General features: G+C 38.6%; 2 protein-coding genes and 1 pseudogene across 4 annotated transcripts in view; 1 reads left to right on the top strand and 2 right to left on the bottom strand.

The window, feature by feature from the left end:
- The window catches only part of LOC107574773 (SWI/SNF-related matrix-associated actin-dependent regulator of chromatin subfamily A containing DEAD/H box 1A-like), a gene marked incomplete at its 5' end in the record, with an annotated part of 11,836 nt that extends 8,689 nt beyond the window's left edge, over positions 1–3,147 (top strand). Inside the window, one exon of the mRNA XM_016261214.1 lies at positions 2,559–3,147. Within this exon, the coding sequence (XP_016116700.1) occupies positions 2,559–2,620 (62 nt within the window). The remainder of the gene's footprint in view (positions 1–2,558) is intronic.
- Positions 3,148–8,371: 5,224 nt separating this feature from the next.
- Positions 8,372–11,827, bottom strand: LOC107574774 (perforin-1-like). 3 transcript variants are annotated; one of them, XM_016261216.1, is made up of 3 exons: positions 11,649–11,827; positions 10,893–11,427; positions 8,372–9,839 (listed from the first exon to the last, which is right to left on the bottom strand). In XM_016261216.1, exons 2-3 carry the CDS (start codon positions 11,417–11,419, stop codon positions 8,816–8,818), a joined length of 1,551 nt encoding a protein of 516 aa, XP_016116702.1. In that variant the 5' UTR covers positions 11,420–11,427; positions 11,649–11,827; the 3' UTR covers positions 8,372–8,815. The 3 variants fall into 3 exon arrangements, with proteins under 3 accessions (XP_016116702.1, XP_016116703.1, XP_016116701.1); XM_016261217.1 differs by having other exon boundaries at positions 11,653–11,827; XM_016261215.1 differs by having other exon boundaries at positions 11,709–11,827.
- Positions 11,828–18,334: 6,507 nt separating this feature from the next.
- On the bottom strand, positions 18,335–22,158 carry LOC107574772 (macrophage-expressed gene 1 protein-like; annotated as a pseudogene).
- Between the last annotated feature and the right edge of the window lie 4,141 nt (positions 22,159–26,299).

The raw sequence follows: 26,299 nt of genomic DNA, 5'->3' as shown, positions 1-26,299 counted from the left end.
GCTAAGGAGAAGAAGAACTTGACTGTTGCCCAGTGGTCCAAAGTCTTCTTTTCAGATGAGAGCAAGTTTTGTATTTCATTTGGAAATTAGGGTCCTAGAGTCTGGAGGAAGGGTGGAGAAGCTCATAGCCCAAGTTGCTTGAAGTCCAGTGTTACGTTTCCACAGTCTGTGATGATTTGGGGTGCAATGTCATCTGCTGGTGTTGGTCCATTGTGTTTTTTGAAAACCAACGTCACTGCACCCGTTTACCAAGAAATTTTGGAGCACTTCATGCTTCCTTCTGCTGACCAGCTTTTTGAAGATGCTGATTTCATTTTCCAGCAGGATTTGGCACCTGCCCACACTGCCAAAAGCACCAAAAGTTGGTTAAATGACCATGGTGTTGGTGTGCTTGACTGGCCAGCAAACTCACCAGACCTGAACCCCATAGAGAATCTATTGGGTATTGTCAAGAGGAAAATGAGAAACAAGAGACCAAAAAATGCAGATGAACTGAAGGCCACTGTCAAAGAAACTTGGGCTTCCATACCACCTCAGCAGTGCCACAAACTGATCACCTCCATGCCACACCGAATTGAGGCAGTAATTAAAGCAAAAGGAGCCCCTACCAAGTATTGAGTACATGCACAGTAAATGAACATACTTTCCAGAAGGCCAACAATTCACTAAAAATGTAGAATACTTCTTCTTATGAAGTATTCTAATTTGTTGAGATAGTAAATTGATGGGTTTTTGTTAAATGTGAGCCAAAATCATCACAATTAAAAAACCAAAGACTTAAACTACTTCAATCTGTGTGCATTGAATTTATTTAATACACGAGTTTCACAATTTGAACTGAATTGCTGAAATAAATGAACTTTTCCACGACATTCTAATTTATTGAGATGCACCTGTATTAGGGCTGTGTATCACCAGCGAAGTCACGATCTGATACGTATCACGATACAGAGGCCACAATACGATACGTATCACGATACATGACTGCACTGAATTTCACCTCAGCAGAATTTAGAAAAACAGCTGTTTATTAAACACTGCTTACTATAGTGCCATTTCTAACTATTGGCAGAGCAGGCAGTTGACCTCTGCATTATGAAGGGCCTCCATAACTTTACCACAGTACAATATAGGTAATGGCATATGTTTCATGTTTACATTGTGCACTCCCCACCAGGTACAATATTCTGATTGTTTGCATCTTGTTTTAAAAAGCCCATAAATAATAATGTACTGGTTCTAATAAATGTATATTGTAATGTACTCATTCTAATATATTTAAAAAATAATTTACATTGCTGGTAGGTTATCATTGCACAAATTAACACTCGACAATAAAAAAATAAAAAAAAAGAGAGGAGTTCTAAACTAAAGCGCTGTCTTCACTGTAACTAACGCTCAAGGCTGATTTACTCGACGCGTCCGCATGTTCGCTTGGGTGCGCGCGGCAAATATGACGCCATCGCGGTGTTGGCGGAAGTTCGCTTTGAGTGTGCGCAACGTCGTTTCGCGTGGCGGTGTGTACAACATTTTTTGTAACTTTCTGCGCAGCTCCGCTTCCGAAGATGCACGAGTTCAAAGCGACTCTAGCCGAACATGCATGTGTGTGTGAAACAGAAGCAGTTAATGTTAAGTTCAGTCACACACACATCAGATCACATTGCGGCCAAACTCAGACATTCAGGAACAAACTTTTTAGCGCTGCCCCGCAGTTTTATCAACTAAATAGCTTAATCGCTCAAGAGCTACATTATCTTTCTCAACAAGGAGCTGATAGCATCATTGTTTCTAAAGGAATTAAAGCCACCGCTTTACTGTTAATAGAGAAACGTGGCAAAACGGTGGTAATTTATACACACACACCCTCTCTCTCTCTCTCTCTCTCTCTCTCTCTCTCTCTCTCTCTCTCTGTGTCCTAAATGAACAGTTGATGAATTACACTTTTCTGAGAATAGAATATTGAAGTGGAGATCGCTAAACTGCAAGCTAACCGGTGTTTTCAGAAAGCAAGCGCGTTTATCCACTGTGAAGAGAGAGCACGTGCACAGGGTTGCCAGGTTGACAAAGATAAGTATTTCCGTATTGCGCAAGTATAAAGCTCTGTTTCGGGGATTACGTCTCTTTATATCAGGCAACCCAGTTGTGTTCCTCTGCGGCCAGATTAAACCTTGTTGTAGCCTATATATGCTCTATTCATTCTTTTTTAGAAACCTCGCACTTTTCTACTCTATTTTAAAGGTTGTAAGATTTTAAAAATTAAGCGCGGTCCACTGCTGCACATGTGCCACAATATTGATACAGGGCCAGCTGTATCGATACTCGTATCTTCAAATCTCTATGATGATACATCGTCATATCGATATTTTGAACACCGCACTAACCTGTATAGTTCATTTTGCTGCAATGTCAATGAAAAATGGTTTATATTAAATAGTTTAATTCCTATATTTGGATAATCCAGTGACTTTAATGTATTAAAATAGAAACTTTCATTGTGGTGGTTTTGCTATATGTATCTGGTATCTAAAAGCTCTTTAATTCTTTTTCACTCTGTTCAGAAGAGGACAGTGCTATAACTGAACAAATGGCAGAGCTGCTCAAAGTCTCACTGGGCCTTTGAAACCTGAAGAATGGTAAAGTCAAGAGTGGTAGTTGCTTGTGCATTTCCCTCCACTCGTCAAATATAAACACAGCAACTTAAAACTGATTTGATGTGGTTTTGGTAAGGACTAGCACTTTTTCCCCATGTTCAAATGTTAGAGGTCAGTTATTAAATGCACACAAATCTTGGACCAATGTACTGGTGGTAGAGGAGTTTGTGTTACTCGGGGATCACCTGAAATACTCATGTTAATATTCCACACTGGAGATCTATGTCATATGTGCCATCTGAAAGACTGTACCTCAGCTGCCCAGCTCAGATTAGCCCACACAGGACTGGTGAGTTGGTTCCAGATTTGTGACCTTATAGACTAAAGGCACTGCTGCAAATAACTGGTTATACTTGTACTTTAACAGTTTTGTTGTTTAATGTATGTGTCCTTGTATTGCTTTCTAAATAAAGATAATACAGTCATTACCTTTAATTTAGGTTTTTGATTGTTGAGGAGTATTGCAAGTTTGAGTACTACTGCCATTAAAATCTTTGCACACCAATGCGATTCAAACTCATCAACATTGAAATAGCATGAAGTCACCTTTATTTATATAGCACTTTATACAATACAGGTTGTTTCAAAGCAGCTTTACAGTGATAAACAGGGTAATGATTCAGTAATGCAAACAGAAGTCAATTCTCTATAAAGAAGTCATTATTCAGTTGAAATCAGTTAATTGTTGATTCAGTTCAGTTCAATAACTTTGCAGTTCAAATATCAGTCCCTCCAGGATTTTGCGATCGCTGAATTTATCGCAAAATTAAGCAAACGCCGCAATTTTCGCAAGAGCTCACAAATTTTCATAATTGCCGCTGATTTTCCACAGATTTTTGTGCTTTGTCCCGTGACGTCATTGCAATGCGCATTCAGTCAAAGAAAGATTCCAAAAATCATCTTGACCGATTTACAAGAGCTACATTGGACAAACGAACCGAAAGCGGAACGAATCCGGACTACTTGTTTATCTGCTCGGGCCAGAGCAGCGGGCTGATATCAATCACGCGACACCGTTATACACAGCGCTGGGAGATACAGTGAAGAAAGTTGTCGAATTTGCCGCAGAATCAATAACATCTCTGTGAAATCTTGTGAGAAGCATTCAAATTTGGCGCAGAATTCTGTTAAAGCTACAGATATCAGAACAAATGCCACTGATGTGGAAACCATTATTCAATAAATACAAATCACCACCATTCACCATGGATTTAAAACTACAGGAACAACTTGTGGCAGTCTTAATGTTTTCGAGTGTTTTTAAATGCCTGACACAACTTTTCCCAGCACTTCAAAGCTTTAAGTATTACCGAATTTGAAAGTAATTTTTAATGTGATTAGATTATTTGTTCATCCTTCATAGGTTGCCCCATATATAAAACTAAAATTTCATGATGTCGGAAAGCAAACACTTAATTTAACGTCTTTTTTATTTTTAATTAACACTAGTAGATGGCTGCAGAGAAGTACTTATAGGCTTATTAGCCATTTCCTAATATATTTTTTTGTATTTATTAAATTATATTTAGATATTATGAATGACAGTAATACAAGTCAATTTTATCTGCATCTCAACTACCCAAGCAGCACAAGTACATCAGACAAGACGTCTGCTAAAGATCTGGGAAACATCTGCTGTGTAATCTGATAGTTGTCTCAGAAGCAGTTTTACATGCATTCTAATAAATGTCTATTTGACATCTGACAGGAAAAGTCTTCGAGATGTATTGCAGATGAGCAAACACTAAAAAAAATACATCTTGCATATGTAAATGCAGAGATCTCCAAGATGTACATGTGCCATTGGGGTGAGTGCTTTACTGTCAGGTGTTGGTGCCACCTTCTGTAGAACTTAATGGCACTGGTGCTGGTGTCCTCAGATGTTAGTCTGGAGCCCTACAATGGTTCTCAAAGCCAGAAAAGTCATAATCTTAGAAGAATGTTGTCTGTGGTATATTTTCACTGCAAAACAATAATAAATGCTGCAAAATCAGTCATTTTAGGCCGCAAAAATCAGAAAAAAGTCCAATGAAATCCTGGAGGGACTGAAATATGGAATGAGTTTAATTTAATCTATAATAATCTATATAACATAATCTATAAAGCAACTTTGACGAAAACGGTCGATGTGATTCAGCTCAGTCCAGTTCTCAGCCAATAGTGTCTGTGCTGTCAAATCAATAATATTAAGTGTCCCCATCTAAGCAAGCCAAAAGGCATCAGTGGCAAGGAACCCAAATGCTATCGGTGATAGAAATGGAGGAAAAAACCTTGGGAGAAACGAGGTTCAGTCAGAGACCAGACAGCCAGACGAACAAACATGGTGTGATTTAATTCCAGGCTATCTCACAAATCAGATTGTGGATTGATATCTTTATACCATCTAAAATATTTCATCCAGTTTCTTTTCCTTGAATGTCGGGATGCATTATGACAGCGTTTGGTGGGGTATTTAAAGCTGGCCTCATCTGTGTAGAGTACTGGATCTGGGTGACGACGGTTACTTCAGAATAAGAATGAGACAAGCTAATATTAGTATAGATTAAAGATAGGCAGATAAAGCCTTGTGAAGCTTTTGAGGCTTTTTCCTAATTATACCAAAAAAGATTCAACGCTAGTGATGTCCGGTTCGTCAACGAATTGATTTAACAGGTTCTTCTTAGTGAACCAGTTCACCAAAACGTAACGAATCGTTTGAAACGGTTCGTGTCTCCAGTAAGCATTAATCCACAAATTACTTAAATTATTCACTTTTTTAACGTGGCTGACACTCCCTCGGAGTCGAAATAAACCAATATCCCGGAGTAATTCATTTACTGAAACCGTACACTGACTGAACTGCTGTGAAGAGAGAACTGAAGATGAACACGCGCAGAGCAGCATGTGTGCAGCGAGCCGGATAACAAATGTACACGTTCTCGAGTCAAGAACCAGTTGCATCGGTTTTCGGATCACCAGTACACTGAACTGAGAACCGTTTCTTTCGGACACGTCTGATTTGAGAACCGATGAGCTGATGATACTGCGCATGCGTGATTCCGCGTGAAGCTACCGAACAGATTGCCTACTAAAGCGCCGTTCACACTAGCAGCGACTCGCTAAGGGCTGGCAATGAGGTTGCTAGTGGGCGTTCTCAATACTGGTTGCCATGACAGCGAATCAGGTTTCTTGCCGCTAAGTACAAACATTTTGGAGACAAATGACTAAATATAATCTACATCTAAATTAAATCCGTACATACAAACAAAAATGAATGAGAAACAGAGCCTACTTTCTTCCATTGCGTATGTTTATCTACGGCGCTGAGAGGAGAATGATCACATGAGCTCTACCGACTTCTTTCCTATTGGTTGTCGCTCCCAAAACTCGCTCTTCATTTGCATAAAGTTGAAGGATTCTGAACTTTGTCGCGTCGCTGGACACGCCCCATCCGGTCGCCAACGGTCGCTGTCGCTTACTATCGCTCGTGCCGCCTGAAATCGCCAGCTCTCCATTGAAATGAATAGGATTGTGTCGCTTTGCTGTTGCGTGTCGCTTGTAGTGTGAACGGGGCTTAACAGCCGACCTCCATACGTCATCCTGTCGCTGGACACGCCCCATCCGGTCGCCAACGGTCGCTGTCGCTTACTATCGCTCGTGCCGCCTGAAATCGCCAGCTCTCCATTGAAATGAATAGGATTGTGTCGCTTTGCTGTTGCGTGTCGCTTGTAGTGTGAACGGGGCTTAACAGCCGACCTCCATACGTCATCCTCCCGGAACTGCTTCCGTGTACAACTGTTGGTGCAAGCTACATTAAAGTGATTATTACGTTTTGAATATGGATATTTTTCTTACAAAAACGCATCGATTCGATGGCCTTTGTTCACCCCCCGGAGCCGTGTGAGAGACCTTTTTTATGGATGGGCGCTTTTTATTTAACAACTTTTGGACTGATGCATGCAACACACTGAGTGGCATTAAACAGCTTGAAAGATCAAAGACAATTTTTAATAAACTCCGACTGGATTCGTCTGAAAGAAGAAAGACATATACACCTAGGATGACTTGAGGGTGAGTAATTTATGGGCTAATTTTCATTTTTGGGTGAACTAACCCTTTAACCACTTTTATCCAACCATGAATCTGCTATGAGCAAGTGGTGGAGTGAAGGTGCACCACAATAAAACCCCACCCTTTATTCAATATTCAATTTCACTTGAAAATACATCACAACACTGAAGTCAGTTGCAACTTCCGGATCACGGGTACTTTATTGATATTTTTCAAGGTATTGAAGTTAGAAATTCCAGTATCGTGACCACTAATTCACATACTTTGTCAATAAGATAAATTGGGTTTTGTTCAAAGTAGCTATCATCCACATAGATCTTTGATATGGTTGAATTTTTTTTTGGTAATTCATTAAATATCGCCGACTAAATCGTAACTAGTACTCCGAGTAGTTTTTGAGAGGAGTACTTTGTACTTTTACTTGTAAAATTTTTGACACCAGTACTTTTACTTGTAAAATTGAGTATTATTTCAGCAATGTAACAGTACTTGTACATAAGTACAAATTTTCAGTACTCTTTCCACCACTGATGCCGGGTTAAAGAGATGAGTGTTTAATCTAGATTTAAACAGATGGAGTGTGCCTACCTTTTGAATGATGCTAGGAAAAGTAGCCTATCTACCACTTGCAATTTTTGGTATTCTAGGTATTTTCAACTGGCCAGAATTTTAAAATTGCAGGGGACTTGAAGCACTATAATGTGACAAGAGCTTGTACTGAGGAGTTAAATAATTAAGGGCTTTTTATGTAAGCATCAAGATTTTAAAATGTATGCAAAGTTTAAAAGGGAACCAGAGCAGTGTTGACAGAACTGGGCAAATATGGTTATACTTCTTACTTGTAGTAAGAATTCTAGCTGCTGTGTTTTGGACCAGCTGGAGTTTGTTTATTATTTGTAGAGTAATATTTTTTTAAGACTGAAAAATGCAGTTTCACAAATGTTAGAAATGTGGCTTTCTAATGAAAGATTGCTTTCAAATAGCACACCCAAGTTCCGAACTGAGATTGTAGACTTGACAGCCATCAAGTGTTAGAGGGTGTTCTATAGGAAATTGCTAGTCTTCAGATTTTTTTTATTTGTCAACAATGTCCTGCGTTTTTGTGAATTGGTTCGTCAGGCTGTGAAGAAATGTAGAACTAAGTATCATCAGCATAATATTATTTCCCAAGGGTAGCATGTACAGGGTGGAAAGCAAAGTCTTAGAATTGAGCCATACTGAACTTCTGATGATACAGTTTGATTTACTGCATGTTGCAAATTGATGATGCTCGGATAAGTACGATTTGAACCATATCAGTGCAATTCCACTGATGTCAACATGTTTTTTGAGACTATTCAAAAGTATGTTGTGGTTGATGGTATCAAATGCAGCAGTTTGAAAGATTTTGGGACATATTTTAATGGCAATGATGAATAAGTAATATTAAGAAGAGAATCTATGGAAGTATTGGAGAAGTATGACTTGTCTCTGAGTAGGCTATCGATCTTGTAAGTAAACAGTACACACAGTCACTCAAATTTCTGTCACCTGAAGAACAGATGCATTACAACTCAGATAACATATAAAGGAATTGTATATTTTTGCTTTTGATGTGTTATCACTGCTCACAATACAATACAAGATTACTTGTCAAAGCAAATGAACATGAAACATTCATTTGAGTTGCAATTATTTTTATTAGTTTGTACAGCTGCATTGTGATACATGACATAATAAAATGGCTTGTAATAATACTGTAGGCATATAAATGTACGTAGATAAATGTTATGGTAAAAAAATTTTTTTTCATATTTCCTGACAACTAGGTGGCCTTAGTGATGCATGTACTATCAGGTCATACTTATGGTGACAGTTACCAGGTTCTGTCTCAATACACTAAAGCATTGTGGAGAGACTAATCAAGAATAATTTACTTGAATTCCATAACTGTTTGGCAGCATGGTCTGTCTTTTTTTATTTTTGTGAATACAAGAGCAACGTTTGCTGCTTGGACCCCTAATTAAAAAAAAAAATGTGAGTTTGCAAATGTAACACTATTTTCCGTAAATGCACTAAATTTAATTACCGGTATGTAAAAGTAATATTCAGAAACATTCCTTACTATGTAGGTCTTAAGTTTGTGGTGAATATCTGCTACACCTGGGGCCTGTCAAGTGAGCATCACAAGAAGCGTGGTAGGCGAAATAAAAGATGCCTCTCTTTAATGGACACCTGCGTGAATGAGATCCATGTTCAGGTCTGACCACACATCTCCCCACAAAATCATCAAATTTTACATCACTGTCCCAAACCTCAAATATGAGTTCATGACCAAACTCAATTGATCCTAAATTAAAAAGGGTGTACCATTCTGGATCATTATCGTTTATAACCACCTCAGTCTCCCTATATATACCATTGTACCAGATTTTCACAAAACCATCAGTGGCTGAGAAGTAATCTTCATTCATTCCTGTGGCACCTAGAACAAACACTACTAACTTGCCACGGCCGGCTAGCATAGGACAGCAGTTGTGGTCTAGATTTGGTGTTTGTGAGCATTCTTGATTCTCCTTTTGATCTACAGAGAGCCTGTTTTCTTCTATATACTCTGTTATTGCACTCTTCAGATTGGCACTAACCTCGGGATCAGCCACCAGATGATAAAGAGGGAAAATTGCATATGATATGACTTCCGGAATGTCATGCAAGCTCTTCACCCAGTTTGAGTATGCTTCAGCTGGGCTTTGGTTTAAAACTAGGTCTGGAAAGTATTTCTCACCTCCCAGCACCTCCATCTTGTGTGCCATGAAGCCCTGGTAGAATCCCATGCCTATGTTATCTTTAAGGATTTGAGAGCATTTGTTGGAAAGCATGGCATTAGCTGGAAGGAACCCCAAAGTAACCTTTAACTCTATGTTCAGGCAGTTCTTGATATCAGTCTCTGAGAAGCTCTTCAGGGTTGCAAGACAAGTTCGAAAAGCCGTGACTCGCCTCACTCGCCCTCCCAGATGGACTTGACGTGTGTAGTGAGTGCCGTAAGTATCTATAGTTCTTCGGTACATGGGTTTTGTTTTGACGTCATATTGTGTCGGAAGTCGCTGGAGATGTTTTGAGAATTCAGTGCTGAGCTCTGGGTGGTCTGCAACTCTGTAACTGCAAATGGAAAAAATAAGTAGTTATGTGTCAGCATTCTGTAAATGTGGTTTTTAAAATAAAACTTCCTTATGTTTGGTTTTCAGTGTTATTTTACCCAATTTAGTCAAAGGAAAGAGGAAAGTACTTATTTGCATGAATTGTGTGTAGATTCCACTTGTTTTGACATTTTGATATCCATGCAGTTTATTAAACCAAAGATGTCAAACTCAGTTCCTGGAGACCCACAGCCCTTCAGCTCCAACTCTAATTAAACACCTGTAGCAGCTAATCAAGGTCTTTAGATTTACTTGAAAACTAAACATAGGTGTGTTGGAGCTAAACTCTGCAGGACTGTGACCCTACAGCAGCCGAGTTTGACACCCCTGAATCAGACATTTCTGAGCGGGTGTTTACACAACACCATTTTCAACTAAAGAAATCTTATGCATTTTGGCCATTTATTTACGAGGCAATGGTGTTTTGGGGTTCTGAGAACTGAAATTTTTGAAAATGTATTTCAAATTGCAAGTCTTCCTCTAAAACACAAAAATTTGAATTTGTGAAAATGGTGACATCTGCACGTGTATTACATATTTGCGTGGTGTTTCTTTAAAAGTATCATTGCCCATTACTGGCCTGGTATGCATAATACAGCGTTTTAAGGCGTTTTTGACCTCTCAAAAAAGGACAAACTTTTCAATTTTTATCATGTTGTCGTGTAAACTTACCCTAAGTGTGGCTTTAAGTGTCCAAATACTTTTTGCACCTCACACATATAGAGCTAAAGAGGATTGTTCTCATCTTGGTATAGTACCAAGAATGCGTAGGATAATTTGGGTATAACTTCACAAGAAGAGTTCATGAATAATCATGTGCTAATACCGAAATTATATATTACTGTATGCTTTGGACATAGATCCATGTAGCCACTTTTATACAATTATCATAATCATCTAGAAAGATTGTATGCATGTTCAGAGATATTGAGAGATGGTCTGGTCTTCACAGTCTTTTGTTCTGTTGGCCCACTGCAACACAAAACATCAAGGAGTCATGAACTCATGGACTTACCTGTAATATGTGCAACTGTGCTCATGGAGGGCAAATGTTGCCTTATCCATTGCATTCTGATATTGGGCAAACTGAGCAATATCTGAATGGCTCCTTCCCAAAATGACCCTTCCTATGTCATCCAGGCTAAGGTCAATTTCCCATTTATTGATGAGTGATGTTGAACTCTTCATTAGGGAGTCGACAGAATGATGAAGAGCACTAGAAATCTGATTGCTGCAGCGGCTGAAGGAACGCCAGTCCCTCACAACTGAGGGAAGTTTCTGTATCTGCCCTCCCTGAAAGCGGTTCTTGCAGACTGTACAAGTGCCATTATCCATGTGTGACTTGACATTGATCAAAAAGGCACCTTTACGGCGCATCCTGACAACATCAAAGCCTTCGCCCGCCAGGTTGTAACCAGGTACAAATGGGGCTTTCTCACATTCATCATGAGAGCCTGTATGACAAGCTGAACTTGTGTCCCAGTGTGTCAAGATCAGAGAAATGCAGAGAAACATGGGGAAAACACACTGATTTGTCTTCATGGTGATGTCTAAAAGGGAATATCCAGAGGAATCACATGTATTATTTAATTTGTTCTAAGATGGAAAAATATAATATGCATGCAGAGTTTAAACAGCCTTGTTTTTGTGGTCATAAAGATATTGATATTTTAATAATTAGAATATTACTGTAAAAGAAAGGCTTCACTTAATTATGGATTTATTTATTTATTGATCAATACTGTTCAAAATAACAGCTCATAAATCTTACCAACCGAGTAGATTTCATGCAACAGTCTGTTAAAGCTGTTGCACCACAATATTGATATACCTCATAAAAGTCCTTTTCTCTGTTCTTCTCTCGAAAATACTTTGTTTTCATGAAATTCTATTGCTGCAATGTCACTTTCTGGCATCCTGCTAATGCTGAGAAGACACGTCTTGTGGAAACGTGGCATTTGGCAAGGAATGTCTTCCTTTTAGGCCTTTCCTTCTTCCTTTATTTCATCCAATGAATGGTTTGATTTGGAATTTTTTGGGGGGAGGGTTCTCACAAGACTTTGCATAAGGGAGTGAGGATGAAGTGCAAGTTCAAGATTAATGAGATTCAGGACAGGGATCAAAATATGTGGCACTGCACTCAATTCAGATTTGTTTTTTTGTTTTGTTTTTTAGATTTGATCTTTCGGACTGACCTTACTGTCACTTTGCAAGTAATGAAACGCCTTCAGTTATGCTGCTACTTTGTTCAGTTAGTCAGTTTTGCTGCCTGTCTAAACAAATCTTAAGTCTTATTCAAACATTTTAGCTTCTCTAGGATTGGTCTCATCGACAAATACAATACAAATCGTGAGGTCTTTGTGTTCCTCCTGTCGACTCGGGCTGGGGGGCAGGGAATCAACCTCGCCTCTGCAAACACAGTTATACTGCATGACATTGATTGCAATCCATTCAATGATAAACAAGCAGAGGACCGCTGTCATCGAATGGGGCAAACCAGGTTAGTATAATCAAAAGGAAATGGAGATTGCCATAAAGAAGGGAATTTAGTTCCTGATCATGTTTTTGCATTGCAGAACAGTGCAGGTGATCAAGCTCATCAGCAGAGATGCGATTGAGGCCTGCATGCTCCGTGTGGGACAGGAGAAGCTGAAACTGGAACAGGACATGACTACTGATGGAGGTGAGTGTCAGCGCACACAAGCTCTATCAAACCTACAGGTCACAATTTACAAGATGAACCTCATTATGTCCTCCATCTTAGTGGTAGAAGGGTGTGGTATTACCCAAATGTTTCATATATTAAATAATCATATGATTCATTCCTGTTTTTTTGTTTTGTTATTTTATAACCATAAATTATAGATACAGAGCCTCAGACATGACATGCAGGAAAAAATCTTTATATCATGGCCATGAATTAACAATTTGTTCCCACGACTTACTAATTTGTCACTTCGTTTTAAGTAAATTCTAAGCACGATTTACTAATTTGTTACCTTGTTTTAAGTAAATCTTGAGCACAATTTACTCATTTGTTACCTGTTTTAAGTGCATCGTGTGCAAGATTTACTAATCTGTTCTGTTTGTTGAATGATTTTCACCTTCTTTGAGAACAGGCGACATCCTATTACAGCCCTGTCATACTTTATTTATATCAGCAGCAGCAATAGAGGTCTTATCTCACTACACAAAAAGTACGAAGAGTTTATGAAACCCATATGGCCCATTTGGCTCACTGCAGAGCCAAATGACATCCAGCTCCCCCACTCTGAAGGTAATGAGTGGTGCTGGACTAGGTCCTGTTGTCCTTTTATCAGTGCCCATTTTGTTAGATGCCTATTTGATGATATAAGGTCATATCAGCTGTGTGGGTCTTGTGAGTGTCGTGTGACCATCAAACATCCGTTTTTTCAGACCTGGAAATTCTGTCATTGTTGAAATGATTCCTGGCACTTTGGAAGATCTCTTAGCTAACAGTTAGTCACATGACTCTCACAAGATCTAGATTCTAACAGGTTATTAAAAAACAAGGGCATCTTTCACATCCCAGAAGTGCCATAATGTTAGCATAAGTGAAAAGTCTACTAATTTGAGAGCTCAGAAGCACCAAATGAACTTCTGGGTTTCCTGATGTTTAAAGGGTGTATATCAAACAAGCATGCATTTGGGATTCTCCCTTTTGGAAATTGTCTCCTCAGAAATATACGCTGTTTTATCTGCCATCATAAAGAATGTATAAAATGCTGGAAATTGCTATGTTTAAAGAACATAGCTTTAAATTAAGGTGTGTCTGGATATATTAGACCAGTGTTTTTCAAGCCTGTTGCTGGGACACCCCCAACGCCGCACATTTTGTCTACATCCGAAAGTTTACTCAGGCATAGGCAGTGTTTGCACATGAATGAAACCAATTTTGGACGGACTCCTATAACAGCATAATTGTTTAAGGATCTACAACAAAATAGATTGAGTTTTAAAAATGCATGAAAAAGTTGGTCAAAATCATGCATTTACATACAAACTGACCACCAACTGCAACCTTCAGATGGCTTTTTTTTTTTAGCTAAACTGTCCTGAAATCTAACACATAAGATGGATATGACGGATACAACTATGCAGCCTACAAAAAGAAATCTGTGGTATGATCATTGGGTTTGGACATGCCTTGACTCAAGACATTAGCTTATTAATAGAGAATCCAAGACCTGAAAGGGGTTTGTCAGAAAAAAGTGTCATTCAAAGTGTGTAGTCTTGGGGGTGCTAATCTACTTTTTAATAATTAGCATAATTAATATGGTAAACATTTTTTGTAGAATAAGCTTGCGTCTTATCGCTTAGAGCACTACATTGGTGAGGCATTGCACTTTTGAGATTCTCAGTAAGTCTTGGTAAGCATTCCTCTTCTCTTCACTTCTCTCTTGATTTTGGCAACAGTATTGTTCTCATTGTACATGTTACCTATTGGTTCAATTTTTTGGATATTTGGTGTAATCACTGCTATGCTGACGATACCCAACTATACCATATAAACACAATGACAAGTCCACCATAAAACAATGAATAGCCTGTCTCCAAGATTTGAAAATTTAACTTTCTGCACCTAAATGATGACAAAACACAAATCATTTTGTTTTGGTCAAATGAGAAAGAGCTGAGTACTCTTGACCCCCAAAGTCTAGTTCGTTGACAGCTACTACTTTTGTGTGCTCTAGTGTCATCATTATGATAACAAACATCTTCATTACTGTATTTGGATATTGCATTTTTCAATACATTTGGGCATACTTAGGTTTATAACGGATATGGTTCTCATCTTATTGATGAACAGAAATTGTAGTGTGCAAGTAAAGCTGTAAATTCCTGCATCAGTGTCCTCTGCCTCTGTAGTTATGTTCTGATACTTGCAACACAATTAAAACAATAAAAATCGCTGGACTACATAAGTGATTAATCTATTAGACATTCTATTAGCAAAAGTGCTTTTCTTCCTATTTTCAAATCAAAAACTTTAAATGCTGTTTGAGTGCAGGCCAGCGTTACATTGCACTGATATGCAATGTGAGTGCAGGCCAGTGGGTTGAATGGGGAAGGGGGAGAATCGTGCTCGGGCTTGGTACAAGGCAACTGTATTACTCCATATTGTTTTTCATATATCAAGGATATGGGTTTTATTGTAGACAGTGGTCTAAAGCGTGACAAAAAAAGAATACCACTGTTTGTTTTAGCTTTTATCGCCTTTGACAATTGGCAATTGCTTTCCTAAGCAAGAATAGTTTTGAAATTGTAATTCACACCTTCATTACAACTCAACTTGATTATTGTAACTCACTGTATTATGGGCTGCCTTTTTTTCTATAAATCGACTTCAGCTGGCCCAAAATGCGGCTGCTCGTTTGCTCATGGGCAGTCGCAAATGGGATCACACCTATGCAACGTTCTTTACATTAGTTACCGATCCACAGTGTTGAGGAGTAACTAGTTACATGTAATGGTATTATACAACCTGTCTGAGAGTTGCCACCATGGTGAGTGATAAAAATGCATTCCAGTGCTGGAAATGTAAAAATCTGATGACTGATGTGTGGTGTGGGCTACTTTATCAGTTGCTTTATTGTCCAGTTTGATTTTTGTTAAAGAAAGAGCAGACACACAGTCACACATACAGATTTCACTGATTTCTTTCCCAAATTGCAATCGATGCAGGGAAGAGGAGAGGCAGGATCCAAGTGCAGGCAGTGTAGTTTATTAATAAAACAAGGGGTAATCTAAACATGGGGAGAACAAAGTAAACACAACCAAAGCAACATCCAAGCAAAGACAACGACTGGCAAGTGAACAAAGCAAACACGGGAATAAACACACAAGGGCCTGGTTTCACAACCAGGGCTTAGACTAAAGCCCAGCTCAAACTGTACGATTTTGGCCACGATTTGGTCGTCTGAGACAAATTTGGAAAATTCTAAAAGATTCCTATAATCGTAGGCTAAAATATGTGGTCTTTGATCGTTAGTTTGACATGTTCACCGACAGCCGATTAATGGCCATTGCGATCAAATTTTACCTCCGACGAAATTCTGGCAGTGTCAGAAGATTTGGCGCACAGTCCTGCAGTGTGACTTCTCCTACAACGAACGTCAAACTGTCTTCGTTTTTCAAGACAAGCCATGATCAGAATTAATGCTAGAGATTAGATTTCTTCTAACCGCATAAACTCTGGTGCTCTTGACCTCCGCTCACGGATACGTTGCCTCTGCTATGATAAACACCGGTTGCGGTGCTGTTTCATGTGGGTGTGTAGTGCTGCTTACACTATTCTTCTTAAATACGCCGGTATTGCCGCCATTCATATACTTTTAATGATAGCCAACATTACAGCCCCGCGTGCAATGCTGCTCGCAGTCACTGAACGTGTATGGGTTGATAAGGTAAAACTCTGGACAAGTTTTCTTGCACGCACCCATTTTTAACGTGTCTTGACTGTCGTACAGTCTGACATTAATGACAACTGAGATCCCACAGTGTGACATGATCATCATGTTTGTACAGTCTGACAAGTACAATCCTAAAGGACTTTTTAAAAAATCACACAGTGTGAGCCCAGCTTTAGTCAGGTTTAGGCCATATTTCAATTAGGACATTTAAGTAATTTTTATAAACGTGCCTTAGAAAAAACATTACTGTTGTCCATCCTGAGACAAAAAAAAGGCATTGATATATTTTAAGATCAATCAGTGCAAGTTTATTTCAGTTGAAACAGCTCAGACTTACATATTAGTCTGGGACTAGGTTTAAGCCTTGTCTGTGAAACCGGGGGAACAAGTAACAAGCTTAACAAGATAACACAATACACCTTGGGAGACTAATCAAGGTGTACAGATGAACATACGGACTACAAACTGACTACAAAACACACAAGAAACACTTTAACAACAAGAGTCCAGACTTGAAGTGATGAAGGATTTTGAAGGTCTGACAGTAATCAGTGTTGAATTTACCCTGTCTGGTTTAAATGTTTGACAGTTGAAAACATTCGTTAGAAATTTAGAAATGTAGGCCTAATCAAAAAGTAATGAAATGTAAACAGTTATATTACTTTAAAAAACTAATTGAAGTAGTTACACTATAGTAATAAGTATACTTATTACATTTTAAATTGGGTAACTTGTAATATGTAACCTATTAGATTTACAAAGTAAACTTCCCAACACTGCTAATCCATTAGTGACGGTGTCTGAGTTTAAAACTCTGTTAAAAACACATCTTTACTCTTGTGCTTTTAACATTTAACATGCAACTGTGTTTATTTTAATTAAAAACAAAACAAAAACTGGAAGTTAAGATCATAAGAGATCATAAAAAGCAGCAATAATAATTTATTTAATATTAAGAATTTTCATATACATTACAGTAACTGAGACCAGTTCAGTTCTGGTTAACTGATTTTATTAATAAATTAAATATTATTACTACCATCAAATAATAAAACAATAATCATGACAATAAATTATTACTGAGTGTTTATTTAGATTATAATTCAGCTGATTAGAAACATGGATCACAACTATACTTCTTTAAAGGGGTCATTGCCAAATTCACTTTTACATGGTGTTTGAACATAACCGTATGTTGGCAGTGTCTGTACACAACCACCCTATAATTATAAAATCACCCAGTGTTTTTTTTTTTTAAATCCCCCAAAATCATAATCCCTTTTTCAGATCAAGCCATTCTCAGATTCTTGGCTGTGTGACTTCACACAGACCCAGGCCGCTCCCACGATTGTTGACTGACATTGCCGTTTTAGCACAGACTCGCCCAGAGTAAACTGTCATCAGTCCACCATTGTTTCGACGCCAGAGCAGGAGTTGACAAGAATGGCTTCTAAGCAACTGAGGTGTTTTGTTGTTGGATGTAATAATGAACATAGCAGTCGTCATTTACTCCCGACTTCTGAGCCATTGAAGATTACTTTTGTTTTTGAAGGGAATGCACCCTCAGATCTACTTAAATGCATCTATGTTTGCATGAATCAATGATGATCTAGCTTCACCTACAGAAGAAGTGAGTATAGTTTTTTATGAATCTTTGCAAATCGCCGTTCCTAATAATGGGCTTGTTAGCAAGTTCTGCGGCTAAAGTTTACAGTCTCAGAGAGAACATCTCATCACCCCACGGAAGAGAGGGGCGGGGTGAGCAGAGCTCATTAGCATTTAAAGAGACATGCACCGAAATGGGTCGCTTTGAACCGAGCTGTTTTTGACAGACTACCATTGAGAAATTTTAACCAAAGTATGTTATAGACTTTTCATTAAGACCCTAAAGAATCATATCAACTTGTGTAAAATGGGCATTCAATGACCCCTTTAAGGGTAAACAAATAAGTAGAACACAAGATTTAGAAAAGATTATTATGCTAATTATGCTAGTGGTGTTTTAATTAATCTTCCCCTTACTGTTCTGTATTTGTTCAATTTACGGCAACTAATTCTGGCCTCATTCTAAAGCTCCTGATACCCTCTGCTTACTCTGAGGCCAGAAGATCCCCTTTTTTTCATTAAAAACACTGTTCCTGCAACCACAAGAGCAACTAGAATGAATACACGACAGCTACACCAGCCTTTTCTCCTCCAGACATCTGTGAAGATGGTGTGTCAAACACTGATGCCATTTTCATTCGGTTGAGCTCATCATGCTTTGCCAGTCTCCACATCTTCGTTTCTCCAACTCTCACTCAAAAACAATCACCTTCTGTCATTACAGCTACAGTGTTTGTTGCAATCATGCCAATCAGCGGTGGACTTGTGAATGGTGGGAGGTGGACAGGTTTTAACTGACCACCAGTGAACACACCGGACTGGACACAGTACAATATCTGACAGCCATCACTAATGGCAGCAAGATGTTGGCTGAACTGAGGTGGACAGCGATTTTGACCATTTGCAAGAGGGTTGCCAGATTGGCAGCTGAAGAAACCAGCAAAAGGCACAGAGAATCTTGTTCTGGCCTCATAATCATTGCTCATACAAGTAGTTTGAAGGACAGCTGTTGGATTTGGTCAGAGGGTTTTGTAAAGATGGTCCATATAGACCTCCAAAGAGGTAGCCAGAGTATTCAGGGATTTTCTGAGTTGCAGAACACCAGTAGGTGTCCACTTTTGCTTGACGGACATGGTAAAAATCATTACATGTTATTTGCTCACAAGAAGACAAATCAAGGAAACCACAATCTTCAGAATATGTATAGCATTCATGAATATTATAACCTTGTTGTACTATTTCAGAGTGTAATAAAGTGGGATAGTAATATGGAGGGCAAGAATAATCACCAGTAGCTGGGTTTTTCTGTGCTGTTTCACCACAGATTTAATTTCCATCTAATTTCAATGAAACACATGTTTGGTAAATGCCACCAAAGCTAAGATTGGTGATTGGACCCTCACAGGAAGCATCATCTATGTTTGCCTGGAAGTTAAAATTTTGGGAATCTGGATTAATGCACCCTGGACGTTTGTTTACTTCATAGTATTGCTCTGCAGCCTGACGAACTGATGAAGCCATTTTATTTACTGTTGGTACTGGGAGGCCTGGGAATGTTGTTGGATTCAGAAAATAGTGAATTGGTAGCCCAGAGCGGTCAATAGCCACCAGATTATTGAGCGGACTCTCTTCCCACTTCTGCAGAGTGATGCCTGGGTAGAATAAAGCCCCTCCATGGCTCTGCATTAAAGAATATGCAACATTACTCTGATACCCCCGGATTTCAGAGCTTTCTTGAGATTCTTTGCTGCTAATATCAAATTTAACTTTGTCAAAGAAGTTAAGTCCTGCTGATGCAGAAATAGTCCTCTTGCACCAAAGTGGCACCAGCATCAACACTTGTGATGACATGGGTGCCATAATCAAGTATGAGTTTCTCTGACAGATATGTTGTTTGACGAGTTTGATTGTTTTCGATGGCATCTGCAATTTACACTGCCTGTTGAGCAAAGCGGGAGTCCAGAGTGAAGTCAGGATACGCCTTTACTGTGTACAGATGGTTACGGACCTGAGAAAAATAACCAAGAGAAGAAAATACTTTTTTTTATCTCAATGTAGTAAAGTAGAAGATGTTAAGTAAAATTAAAAGTTCTAAATAAAATGTATAATTATACATTTGTGTCAGGGTTACTCAAATCTGGAACTAGAGGGCCACTGCCATGCAAAGATTAGGTCAAACCCTAATCAAACTCGCCTTCGTGGAAACCTGATTTTTGTTTTATAAATAATTAGTTCAAACATTAGCATGTAGCCTTCAAATATTGTTAAATTATGTAAACACTGAACTAAGAAGATCAAATGAAAGTAATAAAATAACAGAGAAACACATTACAGACAAAACAAGTGCTGCAAGACTTGTTGTACTGCAAGACTTACACAGATTTGACATCAGAATTTTTTGTCACACCCATTGCTTTGGTTATCACTATGTCAAACAGGAATTTCAGATTCAGTCCCGCATTTTAATCATCACTCTCGCAACTTTTACAGTTTGTACTTAACAGCATGAAAAATGAAAAATATTCAAATTATGAGTGGGTTATATACAAAAAATGTGCAAAGTTACAGAGTTACAGCTTAAAACCTCTCTCTTGTTTGTATATACAGCTGTGGTCAGAATTATTGGTACCCTTGGTAAATATTATCAAAGAAGTTAGTACCCCTAGAAATTCTTATGATAAAAATATCCCTAGAGTATATTCCCATTTGTATTTTTGTACCACACCAGGGTGACTACGAACATGAATACGAACATCCAGCCATGACTCACAGGAGTATAAATATAAGGGAACACAAAGGCCAAATTCGATAAATCATCCATCACAATGAGAAAAACAAAAGAATATAGTTCTGATGTGCAGCAAAAGATTGTTGACCTTCACAAATTAGAAAGTATCTGTAAGAAAAGAGCTAAAACATTGAAAATCCCCATTCCAATCAACAGAAAATGTTACAAATCTGCCTGTGTGTCTATATTGTCTTAAAGCAAGGTGATATGGATGGTTTGAGTGGTCAAATACTCTTCAAGGATAACAGCTGGAGAATTGCAGAAATAGTTTAATCTTGGGGTCAGAAAGCCTCAGAAAAGTAAAACACATAGGATAAAATGTACCCCATGTGTACAATTAAATATATTGCTTTATCTTTAATGTTGTGTGCCTATTTTTCTGCTGGAGGTCCTGGACATACATCTTCAGATACATGGCATCATGGATTCTATCAAATATCAACAGATAAAAAAGCTAAACTTGACTGCCTCTGTTAGAAATCTTATAATAGGCCGTGGTTGGATCTTCCATCAGGACAATGATCCAAAGCAAACATCAAAATCAACACAAAAATGTGTCACTGAGCACAAAATGAAGCTTTTTCCATGGCCGTTCCAGTTCCAGTTCCCTGACCCAAACCCTATAGAAAATGACTGTCACCAAGGCACCAACATGGACCTTGGAATCTGAAAGTTCTGGAGAGATTCTCTATAAAATAATGGTCTCTGATGTCTTGTCGGGTGTTCTCCAAACTCATCAGGCATTAGAGAAAAGATTCAGATTTTACCCCATTTTAAAATCTTTTTTTACAGATTAATTTTTTTGTACATTTTTAAAATAAATGATCAAAAGGATTTATTTTCACAGATTTCATTGTTCATATTTACCAAAGTTATCAATCATTCTGACCACGACTGTATATATATATATAGATATATGCAATAAATATATAATTTAATGTATTTCATGACCTAAAAAAATTTAGGGGAATAACTGGAAAATATGCAATATGGTTTTGACCTACTTGAACCTGTGATGTTACAGAATTATCTTTCACTTGGTGAGTTTTCATACGTCGGTTTTCTTCTGAGTATTTTCCATTGAGCACAGAGAGGAAGGAAACATCTGCATTGATGGAGCTTGATGTGGAGCTTGTCTGGTTCAGCCATGACGTGATGATCTCAGAGTTTGTTTCCACTCCGCTCACTTTCTGTGGAATGACAAAGACTTCATCTGGAATGAGATAGACACCATCTTCTGTGGTCTGACACTGGGAATAACTCAGGTTCATTACCCGGCCCATGTCTATGTTTCGCAGGTTATCCCAGCCTCCTCCTGCTAGTACCTCCAGCGCTGTCATACTTGAATTTTTCCGACATTTGCCAAGTCCATTACTGGGACGAACGAGTGGATGAAGGTTGCTAACATTGATAAAACAGCAGATCATCAGCAGACACGATCCTCTCGACTCCATGATCACCAGAAGTTTTCTGTATGAATGCAGTGCTCTTCTGAATGAATGCCTTATTTATATCAGTCACAGGGGGTGTTGACTTCAAAAAGCATTTATCTTTTCATTTTCACATTCAGTGTTTAAGATGTTTCCTTAACATACTTCTCTTTTTTTAGTCTTGCATGAGGCCTAAGGCAATAATTTGTATATATATATATATATTACAATAATGTACAGTATTTGAAAAATAATGTGTTTTTTGAACATTAAAGCATGTCAACATATTCTGTTACACCAAATACACAAAATAATGATCTTTAAAAAAGCATCATATGACCCCTTTAAAAAAAGATGTCTTAGACACATTTTAATTACTTGAGTCCAGAGACCTAATGTATACAATGTATAATAGCTTCCCCAAGTCTATCAGTACATTGTTTTCTGTGTGTGATACACACCTACAGTAATCAGTACTACTCTGAATGGTTAGTCAACCATTTGTTTACAGTATTTAGTTTTAGCTGTTTTGATTATTGCATAAGCTATCAACATAATAATTAAGTAATAATTATCAACATATAATTCAGAGGTCTCAATCAGGACATTCACTATGATGTGGGTGAAATTGTATGGCCAAATTCTGCAAATGCTTAATGTTAATGACTGTATTATTTTCGATAATTTTCTTATTTGTAAGAAAACGTGAAAATTACATTGTAATAATTCTGAATAATAATATTGAATGTTAACCAAAAGTTCTCATAGCATGGTTATGTGAAAGGAAACATCAGTATCGGTGAAGTATCAGCCCCACTTCTATTGCACAGTAAGTGTTTTAAAACATGAAACAGTGTTCTTGTAGCAAATCCCTCTGTCACACACCTGACTGAAAGGCTCATTATGCTGCTCATTATGTGGGCCTTTGTCTTCTCAGGTGTGAACTACACTATTATATTCATGATCATTCACGCCTCCTCGCATACAGGCCTTCTATACAAAAAGTGACTTAGAAAATTTTAATGAATTTATTGTTTTCTGTGAATGAGAGAACAGGATAATTTTCACATCATTTTGAAGCAAAAACTCTAGTCTACAAGATCCAGTTTTCAAAAGTCTTGGGAACAAATGTTCTGTATGTGTTTTATGGCCTTATTCAAGTGATTTAATTTTTTTTGTTTTTCACTAACCACGCATAAACATTGCTTTCTCAAAAACACAATCATGTACATACATGCTGCTCACAATATTATTGTAGCCCAGTTTGTGCAGATTACAGTGTTATCAGACTTTAGCCATTTGTATGTTTATAAGCAACTGAAAAAAACATAAATGTAAGAATCAGAATCAGAATGAGCTTTATTGCCAGGTATGTTTACACATACAAGGAATTTGTTTTAGTGACACAAGCTCCATAGTGCAACAGAATGACAGTGACAAGACAGGACACAAATAATAAAAAGAATAATATAAAAATATACAAAATAAACAATGTACAAAAAAGCAAAAACACAATATATAATATAGACTAGTGCTGGGTGCCGACTCGTCAATAAATGAGTACAAAACAGCGTTTCCTAGCACCTGTCGCTTACTGATTGTTTGGAATTATAAATATGAGCGTAGTTCGTCTGTTAATATCACAAGCACTTTTTTGTTTTTTTTAGTTTGTTACTCAGGCAATGCGCTGCATGAGACAAGAAAGTAATATAGCCAAAACAACTGCATAGCCACTCTTTAGTGTAGATGCATGTTGATTTTATCAGACGATGCTGCGATTATAAATGAGAGTGACTCCTGGTTAACGTACTAAAAGGGGTCGTGTTTAGTCACTATTTAGTGGGGTATTTTTTGACAATATTCGCTCATCATGACAGTAAAATAGGGCATTCTAAGTCAATATACTGCAGTATTTCCTCTCTCAATCAGTAGAAAATATGGTTAACACCCGGTCATGCATGAAAAAAAAATACCGTCATGTACCGTGAAACTGGTATAATTTTGAAAAATACTGTGGTATAAATTTTTGGTCATACTGCCCAGCACTAATATGGACAATTTTGTATGTACAGGTATGATATATGCAAATTTGAAATGTAAATAAGTATGTGTGTTAAATAAATAATGTATACTAGTGTTGTGTGTTCCACGATTATTGTTAAGTGTTCATGAGATGGATTGCCTGAGGAAAGAAACTGTTCCTGTGTCTGGTCGTTCTGGTGCTCAGTGCTCTGTAGCGTCAACCAAATGGCAACAGTTCAAAGAGGGAGTGTGCTGGATGTGAGGGGTCCAGAGTGATTTTGCTAGCCCTTTTGCTCACTCTGGATGAATGGTGCATTAGGTGTGAATGGTGTTTTTTCAAACCTGCAATCGAATTCATTCAGATCGTCTGCCAGTTGTTGATTCTCCACAGTGCTGGGGGATGGTGTCTTGTAATTGGTGATGTCTTTCAGATTTTTCCACACTGAAGCAGGATCACTGGAAAATAATTGGTTCGTTAGCTTTCCGGTGTAATTCCTCTTTGCCACTCTGATCTCCTTTTCCAGTGTGTATTTGGCCTGTTTATACAAGAATCTGTCCCCATTCCTGTGAGTATCTTCTTTGGCCTGACGGAGCTGTCTGAGTTTTGCAGTGAACCATGGTTTGTCGTTGTTGTAGGTTAAATGAGTCCTGGTAGGAATGCACATGTCTTCACAGAAACTGATATAAGATGTTACAGTCTCTGTGAGCTCGTCCAGATCGGTGGCAGCAGCTTCAAAAACACTCCAATTAGTGAGGTCAAAACAAGCTTGTAAATCCTGCTCTGCTTCATTAGTCCATCTTTTTACAGTCCTTAATACAGGTTTAGCTGATTTCTGTTTCTGCCTGTAGGTCGGTATAAGATGAACTAAACCGTGATCAGAGAGCTCCAAAGCTGCCCATGGAACAGAGTGATATGCATTCTTTATTGTGGTGTAACAGTGATCCAATATATTACTGTCTCTGGTGGGACATGTGATGTTCTGTCTGTATTTTGGCAGTTCACGGGAAAGATTTGCTTTATTAAAATCCCCAAGAATGATTATAACAGAGTCTGGGTGTTGTTGTTCTGTGTCTGTAATCTGATCAGTGAGTTTCTCTAAAGCTGAGCTCACGTGTGCTTGCGGAGGAATGAAAACACTCACGAGAATGAACAAGCAAAACTCCCGTGGCGAATAGAACGGCTTGCAGTTAACGAAGAGCGCTTCTAGATCGGGACAACACATCAAAAACATGTACCGCCGCCACGCGATTTCCCCATTGATTCTGTGTCGTGGTCTGCTCTAAACAGCTGAAAGCCGGGCAGATGTAGCGCGCTGTCCGGAATGGCGTCATTCAGCCAGGTTTCCGTGAAACACAGAGCAGCAGAGTTTGAAAAATCCTTGTTTGTCCTGGAGAGCAGAAGAAGTTTGTCCATTTTGTTGGGTAGAGAGCGGAGATTCGCCAGATGGATGCTAGGCAACCGCGTTCGAAATCCGCGCTGCCTGAGCTTCACGCGGGCGCCGGCTCGCTTCCCCCATCTGCACGTCCTGAAGCGCTTGATCAGCGCCGCTGCTCCGCCAACTACAACATTCAGCAAAACGTTCGAATAATCGAAATCCGGTAGACAATTTTGTGGTGTGTTCTGCCGAATGTTCAGCAGTTCATCCCTGGTAAAACTGATCGTGTTTGAGAAACAAAAAACAGGAAAAACGAACAAAAACAGTACAAACACTGGAGAGCCAAGCACTGAGGCGGCCGTGTGCGGCGCCATTCAATGGATTAGAAAATGTCCATGTCAGGGCATGTCAAAACTTCTCCAGGGCCCCAAAACATCCTCGGACCCCAGAGGGTTAAACATTCCTTTACTCTTCCATTTGTCCACTTGTCAGCAATAGCTCAAGCTTGTGGAGTATGTCAGAAATTGAAAGGGCATTCATATACTGTATCCAGCATAGACAGTAAATAATGGGTTCTGTTTGCTTTTTACATCCAAATCCCACAACATCCAAACAAGCTGTTTTAGGAGCCTGGTTAAATAAATCTTCTTGTAGTACCAATCAGGAGTAGGGGGAAAAGGGTTACAAAGTGCATAGGGCCCAGAGGTTGACAGGGGCCCACTACACGCCCCCATCCCCCCCCCCCCCCCCCCATCCCCCCCCACACC

This window comes from Sinocyclocheilus grahami, unplaced genomic scaffold (assembly GCF_001515645.1).
Source record: "Sinocyclocheilus grahami isolate Dianchi unplaced genomic scaffold, SAMN03320097.WGS_v1.1 scaffold2333.1, whole genome shotgun sequence".
NCBI classification, from domain to species: Eukaryota; Metazoa; Chordata; class Actinopteri; order Cypriniformes; family Cyprinidae; genus Sinocyclocheilus; species Sinocyclocheilus grahami.
The sequence above is the reverse complement of the archived record's forward strand: the minus strand, read 5'-3'. Positions and strand labels throughout refer to the sequence as shown.

What these genes read in the sequence shown, in the direction of transcription:
- LOC107574774 (XM_016261216.1), bottom strand. Translation starts at nt 11,419, where the DNA reads ATGAAGACAAATCAGTGTGTTTTCCCCATGTTTCTCTGCATTTCTCTG. An exon ending in CACAGTTGCACATATTACAG is followed by an intron (nt 9,840 to 10,892) that starts GTAAGTCCATGA and finishes TTCCATTTGCAG; the next exon opens with TTACAGAGTTGCAGACCACC.